General features: G+C 50.4%; 1 protein-coding gene across 1 annotated transcript; it reads left to right on the forward strand.

Moving 5' to 3' along the window:
* The first annotated feature begins 5,327 nt into the window (after positions 1 to 5,327).
* On the forward strand, positions 5,328 to 7,094 carry LOC120752685 (inositol 1,4,5-trisphosphate receptor-interacting protein-like 1). Its single transcript, XM_040064130.1, has 2 exons — positions 5,328 to 5,482; positions 5,600 to 7,094. The coding sequence occupies exons 1-2, from the start codon at positions 5,328 to 5,330 to the stop codon at positions 7,092 to 7,094; spliced, it is 1,650 nt and encodes a 549-aa protein (XP_039920064.1).
* Positions 7,095 to 9,077: the final 1,983 nt, after the last annotated feature.

Here is a 9,077-nt window from a genome sequence, read left to right on the forward strand (position 1 = left end):
ACGTGAGCTGAAGAGAGAGACACCTACCACAAAGAGATCATCCAGAGTCAACACTGCTCCAGTCTCTCAGGCACAGAACTCCAGACAGTATAGAAAGGATGACATGACTGATTCTCTTGAAGGGATCTCAGGAACATATTTACAGGAAGAGAGCAACGTGTACCATGACCAGGAATAGGGGGGCCCTGCCTCTATCCAGGTAGAGGAAAGGGACAATCGGATCTGTTGGACTGTGTGGATCCTATGGCCTGGCACATCTGACCCACAAAAATATACGGCTTTGGTTGACACTGGTGCCCAATGTATCCTGATGCCATCAAGGTATGTAGGAACAGAATCCATTTCTATTTCTGGGGTGACAGGAAGGTCCCAGCAGCTGACTGTATTGGAGGCCAAAGTGAGTTTAACTGGGAATAGGTGGCAAAAACACCCCATCATGACTGGCCCAGAGGCCCCATGCATCCTTGGCATAGACTATCTCAGAAATGGTTATTTCAAAGACCCAAAATTATATTGTTGGGCTTTTGGGATAGCTGCGGTAGAGGCAGAAGACATCAGACAACGGAATACCTTGCCTGGTCTCTCAGATGACTCCTCTGCTGTGGGACTACTGAGAGTTGAAGAACAACAGGTACCAATCGCCACAACAACAGTATACCGTCACAATACCGCACTGACAGAGACTCTGTGATTCCTATCCATGAGATGATTCGTAAACTGGAGAGCCAAGGGGTGGTCAGCAAGGCTCGTTCACCTTTCAACAGCCCTATATGGCCAGTGCGTAAGTCCAGTGGAGAATGGAGACTGATGGTAGATTACCGTGCTCTGAATGAAGTCACCCCACCCCTAAGCGCTGCTGTGCCAGACATGTTGGAGCTTCAGTACAAGCTGGAGTCCAAGGCAGAAAAGTGGTATGCGACCATTGATATTGCCAATGCCTTCTTCTCCATTCCTTTGGCAGCAGAATGCAGGCCTCAGTTTGCCTTCACCTGGAAGGGCGTACAGTACACGTGGAACCAACTGCCCCAGGGGTGGAAACACAGCCCCACCATCTACCATGGACTGATCCAGACTGCACTGGAAAAGGGTGAGGCTCCTGAACGTCTACAGTACATTGATGACATCATTGTATGGGGGAATTTCTTCGAGAAAGGAGAGAAGATCATCCAGATTCTGCTGAAAGCTAGTTTTGCCATTAAGTGAAGTAAGGTTAAGAAATCCAGTTTCTAGGAGTCAAGTGGCAAGATGGACATTACCAGATCCCCACAGAAATAATCAACAAGATCACCGCAATGTCTCCACCTACCAACAAGAAGGAGACACAAGCTTTCTTAGGTGCCATAGGCTTTTAGAGAATGCATATTCCCAAGTACAGCCAGATTGTGAGCCCTCTCTACCTGGTCACCCTCAAGAAGAACGATTTCCACTGGGGCCCTGAACAGCAACAAACCTTTGCCCAGATCAAGCAGGAGATTGCTCATGTGGTAGCCCTTGGCCCAGTCAGGACAGGACCAGAGGTGAAGAACATGCTCTACTGCGCAGCCAGTAACAATGGCCTGTCCTGGAGTCTTTGGCAGAAGATGCCTGGGGAGACTAGGGGCCGACCACTGGGATTCTGGAGCTGAAGCTACAGAGGATCCAAAGCCAACTACATTCCCACAGAGAAGGAAATCTTAGCCACCTATGAAGGAGTTCAAGCTGCCTCGGAAGTAATTGGCACTGAAACGCAGCTGCTTTTGGCACCCCGACTTCCAGTGCTGGGATGGATGTTCAAGGGAAAGGTTCCTTCCACGCATCACGCCACTGACACCATATGGAGCAAATGGATTGCCCTCATCACACAGTGTGCCCGTATTGGAAACCCAAATCACCCTGGGATTCTGGAAATTATAACTAACTGGCCTGAAGGTGAGACTTTTGGATCTTCTGAAGAAGAGGAGGAACAAGTGACATGTGCTGAGGAAGCCCTGCCGTATAACGAGCTACCGGAGACTGAAAGACAATATGCCCTTTTCACTGACGGTTCCTGCCGAATTGTAGGCGCTAACCAGAAATGGAAAGCTGCAGTATGGAGCCCCACATGACAAGTTGCACAAGCTACTGAGGGACAAGGTGGATCAAGTCAGGTTGCAGAACTTAAAGCCATCCAGCTGGCTTTGGATATTGCCAAGCGAAAGAAGTGGCCAAGACTCTATCTCTACACCGATTCGTGGATGGTAGCTAATGCTCTGTGGGGATGGCTGAATCGCTGGAAAAAGGCCAACTGGCAGCGCAGAGGGAAACCCATCTGGGCTGCTGAGATTTGGCAGGACATTTCCACCTGAGTAGGGAAGCTGACTGTGAAGGTTCGACACGTGGACACACATGTGTCGAGAGTCGGGCTAATGAAGAGCATTACAACAATGAGCAGGTGGAGAAAGCTACCAAAGTGAAAGTATCACAGGTGGATCTAGACTGGCAGCACAAGGGAGAAGTATTCCTAGCCCATTGGGCCCATGATGCATCTGGTCATCAGGGGAGAGATGCAACATACCGATGGGCCCATGACTGAGGGGTGGACCTTACTATGGACAACATCTCACAGGTCATCCACAACTGTGAGACCTGCGCTGCAATCAAACAGGCCAAGCGGGTAAAGCCTCTGTGGTACGGTGTGTGGTGGTGCAGAACTGTTTTATTAGATTTTTGTAAGAAGTTTATATTATGGTTCGTTTCACTGTATCCCCAATTCTGTATCCCTTTTGTGTTGTCTGTATAATAAGGTGTTTTGTGTCAATCATCCCATACCTCGCATGACATGTAACATCCCCTCTGCCCCAACCCCCTTCTCTGGGGCAGATTGTCTATCACTCCCTGGGTCCCTCCCGGATTGTGAAATCTCCGGCAGAGGGCTTCAGGTGATAGGTAGCCTGGGGGAAATTCCTTTGGCTCTGGATTTTAGTGGTCTGAAGCTTGGGGGTGGGCACATCTTGTTACCCCCTGAATTCCCTGATTTGTTGTCTTCTTGTATCCTCCCTGGGACCCTCCCCCGCTTGTAGGAGGGAGGAGGAAGCTCTCTCAGCCGCTGGGTTCTCAGCCTGGAATCTCTCAGCCGCTGGGTTCTCAGCCTGGAAGCTCTCAGCCGCTCGCTTCGGAGCTTGGAGATCTCTGCTAATAAACATCCTTTAACCTGCTAAGCTGAGAGCCAGCCTTTTCTCTTCTGCTGCTGTTGACTGTCACCTTTGGGTCCAGCTGCTAAGCCGAGAAGCCAAAACGAACTGGAAACTTTGTGTCTGTGTTGACCCGAACTAGCTGGGGGTCAGCTCCCACCCGGAGCGGGGACACAACCGGACGCAACGGTGGACAATGGTTGAAGTACAGGTATGGGGAAGCCTGGCAGATTGACTACATCACCCTTCCCCAAACATGCCAAGGCAAGTGCTGTGTGCTGACTATGGTGGAAGCCACCACTAGATGGCTGGAGACCTACCCTGTGCCTCATGCTACTGCTCGGAATACTGTCTTAGGCCTTGAAAAGCAGGTCCTGTGGAGACATGGCACCCCTGGGAGAATCGAGTCAGATAATGGGACCCATTTCAAGAATGGCCTTATAAACACCTGGGCTAGAGAACATGGCATTGAATGGATATATCACATCCCTTATCATGCGCCAGCTGATAAAGTTGAATGGTGCAATGGATTACTTAAGACTATCCTGAAGGCGCTTGGTGGGGGGAACTTTCAAAAACTGGGAAGTGAACTTAGCAAAGGCAACCTGGATGGTCAACACTCGAGGGTCAATCAATCGAGCTGGTGCTGCCCAGTCTGAACCCTTGCACACCGTGGATGGAGATAACGTCCCTGCGGTACACATGAAAGGCATTTTAGGAAAAACCGTTTGGATTAATCCCACCTCAGGCAAAGACAGACCCATCCATGGGATTGTTTTTGCTCAAGGACCTGGTTCCACTTGGTGGGTAATGCAGAAGGATGGGGAAAACCATTGTGTACCACAAGGAGACCTAATTTTAAGTGAGAACTGGGTGTAAGGTTTCATTCTGTATATGTGTATGTATAAGCATGTGTATATTTATGTATCTAGCTGTAAGAATGTATTAATTTGGGTATGATGTAGATGGTCATAGAATAAGGGGTGGATTATGTCCTAGGTCACAATGTAAGATGTGCCCAAAGGATGTATTCTATCACCTTCTACATGAGCTGTTGAAACTAGGTTAGGCAGTGTTCCCCTTGTGCCTCCCTCCAGACTATCTTCTGTTAATGGCCCATCAGTGCCCTGCTGCATGACTCATAGATAACTCCCTCTGAGAGCTAACTCTCTTTAACGGGCAATCAAGGACCCATTGCAAGACTGATAAAATGATATCAGGCCATTGTGAGATGCTCCACCCAGGGGGAGGAGCCAAGCATTCCCACCAGGATATAATCTGGGATTTGGGACAGCACAGGCAGCCTTACCCACTGGATTTCCAGAGGACAAGAGCTACCAGACCTTTCTGTGGGAACACTGCTTCAACAAGACCACTTCATCTGGACTGCTACCACCACGGTGCCAGGTGGTATTCTGACTCTGTCAGTGATCTTTTCTACTATTTCATGTGTTTTATTTTATTTTATTTTAACTTTTTTTTTTCTCTCTCCTATTAAATTGTTTTTTTCTGACTTGGAGTCTCTCGCTGGTTTTACCTTCAAGCCAGCACAAGTATTAAATAAAAGCCTACACCCATACACCGAGAACATCCATGGGTCATGTCACCCCCAATTTCTATTTGACAAGCGTTGTTCAGGAGGGCATTTGTTCCTGCTTTGTGAAGGGAAGCTCTGGGCTTCCCAGGTTCCTGAGTGAGGGGTCTGCACTTGGTGTCTCTTGAGGCTTTGGGTGCCCAGGGCCACGATGATGTTGCCCGAGCTGGGCTGGGGATGGCGGGCGCGGCTGGCCTGTGATGCGCTCTGGGGTCTGTGACAGCACGGGGGCCGTGTCACAATGGGGGCAGCTCTAACAGGCCCCAACGGGAGCTGCTGCCCCAGTCGAGCTTGGGCAAGTGGTGAGTACACACACAGTGAGGAGACAGGGCTGGAGGAAGGTTGGGGCAGAAGTGCCGGCACCTGGCACCTGTGTTCTGCCCCTGCATCCGTGGGCCAGCCCCTGGCGGGAGCGCCTTGCTCAGGGCTTGGTGCTTGTGGGGCCAGCGGTGCAGGCCTTGCCGCCTGCCAGCTGCCGGGGGCCCTCTCCTTCCTGCCCCCACCTTCCCCTGCCGATCCTGCCCCCCAATTTCCGTCTCCCTTCCAGCCCCTGTGAAGCCCTTCTGTGTGTCTTCCTGCAGACCATGGCTTTCTTGCCCTTGCTCTTTGTGCTCGTGCAAAGCCTGATCCAGTTCCCGCAGCCTGCTGGCGATGGGCTGGATGAGGCCACGCACCGGCGAATGCAGGAGCGTCAGGAGCTGCTGGAACATGAGATGACTCGGCTGCTGCAGGAGCTGGAGCAGGGGCTCCCAGAACAGCAGGATGAGGGCTGGGGAGCTGTGCTCTTTGGCACTCTACAGCAGTGGCCATTCTGGCTTCTTGCTGGATTCCTGCTCCTCTTGGGCCTGTGCTTTAGCCGCAGGACAAGGAGCCGTGAAGCCAGCAGCAGCGGCAAGGACTTGAGCTCCTGCGAGGTCTTGCGAAAGGAGAAAGGAAAAGAACAGGAAGAAGACAGCTTTTATTCAAAGGAAGGCGGAGAAGACATGGAGGTGACTGTGGAGGCGGATGACAGTGGCAGTGGAAATGAAGAACAGGGTGGTGTAAATGTGGAGGCAAACAAGAATGAGGCTAGAAAAGAAGACGAACGAGGTAATGTGGCTGCCAGAGAAAAAGAAGGCAGTGATGGTGGCAAAGAAGAAAATGGAAGAGAAGACAGAGAAGACACCCGAGATGCTGGGAGTAAGGGAGGCATCCTTTTAGTGGATCACATACAGTGGCCTGCGGAGGATCTGGAGAGAGGTTGCTCACTGACAGCTGAGCTGATGGAGAGCTTCAGGCGTGTCTTTGTGGACAGAGTGAGCAATAGTTTCTACCCAGTGCCTGAAGAAGCCATCGGGGTGGGCAGTGCCTTTGAGGGTTGGAGTCCCCGTGACTGGGATGGGGTGTACCGCGTGCTGGTCCCCCTGAGTCCCCCGCCGGGGCACGCCTTCCACCTAGAGCTGAACAGCGCAGGGCAGACGGCCGCCAGGACCTTCAGTGTCCGCGTGGAGTTGGTGTGCACGTGCAAGAGGGAGCAGCTGGGCGAGAAGCCGCTGTGCTTCCTGCACCGCTCGAAGAAGAAGCTGTGGCGGAAGCATAAGCGCAGCCTCCTAGAGACACTCTGCACCGGCTCCTACCTGGACGTGGAGAAAACCTCCCTCTGGTTCTACCAGTTGGTGAGATGCTCCTGGCGGCATGTGCCTGAGTCAGACTCATGGCACTTGGTGTTTCAGCCCTGCAGCCGTTCCTGCCAATTCCAGCTGAGCAAAGGCAGGAAGAGTGTGGCGGTGGAGATGCTCTTTGGGGTGCGCCAAGGGGACTCGGATATCTTTGTGGCCAGCCAGCCCACAGAGGCCCAGAAAGGCGGCTCCAGCAGCTTGGTGAGCAGCCAGCCCGCCGAGGCCAACTTCATTGCAAGCACAGCGTGGCCGGAGACGTACGCTGTGGCGGAGGCAAAATTCTTCCGGCACGTCGCCAAGCAGGTGCCGTGTGAGAGCTTGCACCTGAAATGCCTGCAGGTCTTCACCTGCATCCTGAGGGCCACAGGTTTTTCCAGCTCCGTCTGGAAGACTGTGGTCATGCACGTGCTGACCACCGTACCGCTGTCCCGGTGGCGCAGGAGGGAATTTGCGCGGCGGCTGTGGGACATCATGGCATACCTGCGCCGCTGCCTGCAGTCGAAACGCCTGGAGCACTTTGTGCTAGGCAACGAGAGGCTTCCTGCAGAGATCAGCTTGCCACTGGCAGTGCAAAGGCTTGAGCCGCTCAACCTCTTTGAGCACCTGGCCCGAGATCCGGCTGCCCACAGAGAGGCCATGCGAGCCTATGGTCAGCTGCGGTTTCGCCTCTGGGCGCTGCTCTCCAGCCACTGAGAGGAGTTCCCTGCACACAGCTCTGCTGGGGGGCTCACACCCGATGGCAGCCACCTGACCACTGCGTAACTGTTGCCTTTGTCCCTGGCAATCCTGAAGCTGCTTTCCTCCTCCTTTGGAAAGAAGATGCTGCAGCACATGGGATTCCATGTGCACACCCATCTCGGAGTTGCCTTGCCCTTCACCTTCCAGTCACAACAATGCTGTTGGTTTTCATAAGACTTGTTTATTAGCTTTCCTTCTAGAGTCCCTTTAGTGCTGTTAGTGTAGAACTATTTGGCCAAGTTACCCTTAGTTTAGAGACTTGAAATGCTTTCTGTAGTTGTTTGCTTTTCATTACTATTTGGATAGCTATGTCTGAAAAATTAATAAAAGGAGACAAGTTTCTCAAATTGCCTGAATTGTGTCATTCTTTGTATTTCACCCTCTGTACCTTAGAGAATGTCCTTCCTATAGCCCTACCTGAAATGACCTTTTGCAACTAGAGATGTTGCATATATTAACAATGCTATCTCTTGAGCATAGAAATGCTTGAAGTGAGAATGCCCTGAAATGCCTGAAATTTTGCAGCAGAGTACTCCCAAATTTCTTTAGGAATCTTTGGACAAGTTTTCTTTACACTGTCACTTTTATAGGCTCTCAAGGAACGATTCAGTCCTAAAAGATGAACAGAGAGAAGTCCCTAACTGCAAAACCTGTGGTGTAGTACGTAGAGGGTTTTTTGGCTTCTCGTAACCAAGGTTTTGACACAAAATTTTGACAAGAGAAAGTCATGTGTTCTCTGTTCCTGGTCATCTGTATCCCTTTGGAGCGGCCCTGCTGTTCTATGAATATTACCTTTTCCACCAGGCCTATTAATATTGCAGAGCAAGGAGAGCCACTTAGCATGCACAGCTTTGTTCATGGTGAGATGCAGGTAGACAAAATATCATTTACTTCTTGCAGTACCTAGTAGACATTGGTAGTAGTTTGGAAGTATTTCTTCTCTTTGCCTTTCTACCAATACATCTGGGATCAACTGGTCAATTTTAAACTCAATACCTTAGGAATTGGATACATTATTGCAGTCACGCCATAAAAACTTTATCTCAAAAGTTTGCTTGAGAATTTCTACAATGCCCACGTAAATCTTTGTGCGTATTCTCCGACATAGAAAGGACTTGCTCCTTCCTAAAGAAAGGTGATGCGACCTTTGTTCTTTGCTGTATATAAAAATGATACAGCCTTTAATTTCAGAGGCCTTCAAACAAAACCTTGGCTATACGAGAATTTTGCACTGTGTTAAACCATAGAGTCTCAGAGCTAAGAGGTTATTGAAGACACCAAAATTTTGTAATTCACTTATTTGGCCTTTTTAGGATGGTATTAAATCTTCCTGTGCATCATCCAAGCAACCTGGTTTTTTTTTTCAGAAAGATATCAGCCCAATGTGAGATGCTCCACCCAGGGGGAGGAGCCAAGCATTCCCACCAGGATATAATCTGGGATTTGGGACAGCACAGGCAGCCTTACCCACTGGATTTCCAGAGGACAAGAGCTACCAGACCTTTCTGTGGGAACACTGCTTCAACAAGACCACTTCATCTGGACTGCTACCACCACGGTGCCAGGTGGTATTCTGACTCTGTCAGTGATCTTTTCTACTATTTCATGTGTTTTATTTTATTTTATTTTAACTTTTTTTTTTCTCTCTCCTATTAAATTGTTTTTTTCTGACTTGGAGTCTCTCGCTGGTTTTACCTTCAAGCCAGCACAAGTATTAAATAAAAGCCTACACCCATACACCGAGAACATCCATGGGTCATGTCACCCCAATTTCTATTTGACAAGCGTTGTTCAGGAGGGCATTTGTTCCTGCTTTGTGAAGGGAAGCTCTGGGCTTCCCAGGTTCCTGAGTGAGGGGTCTGCACTTGGTGTCTCTTGAGGCTTTGGGTGCCCAGGGCCACGATGATGTTGCCCGAGCTGGGCTGGGGATGGCGGGCG

The sequence above is a fragment of the Hirundo rustica genome, chromosome 5 (genome assembly GCF_015227805.2).
Source record: "Hirundo rustica isolate bHirRus1 chromosome 5, bHirRus1.pri.v3, whole genome shotgun sequence".
In the NCBI taxonomy this organism is placed as follows: Eukaryota; Metazoa; Chordata; class Aves; order Passeriformes; family Hirundinidae; genus Hirundo; species Hirundo rustica.

Coding starts and splice junctions, on each gene's coding strand:
- LOC120752685 (XM_040064130.1), top strand. CDS start 5,328: ATGGCTTTCTTGCCCTTGCTCTTTGTGCTCGTGCAAAGCCTGATCCAG. Junction 5,483..5,599: donor CGGCTGCTGCAGGAGCTGGA/GCAGGGGCTCCC, acceptor CCTGTGCTTTAG/CCGCAGGACAAGGAGCCGTG.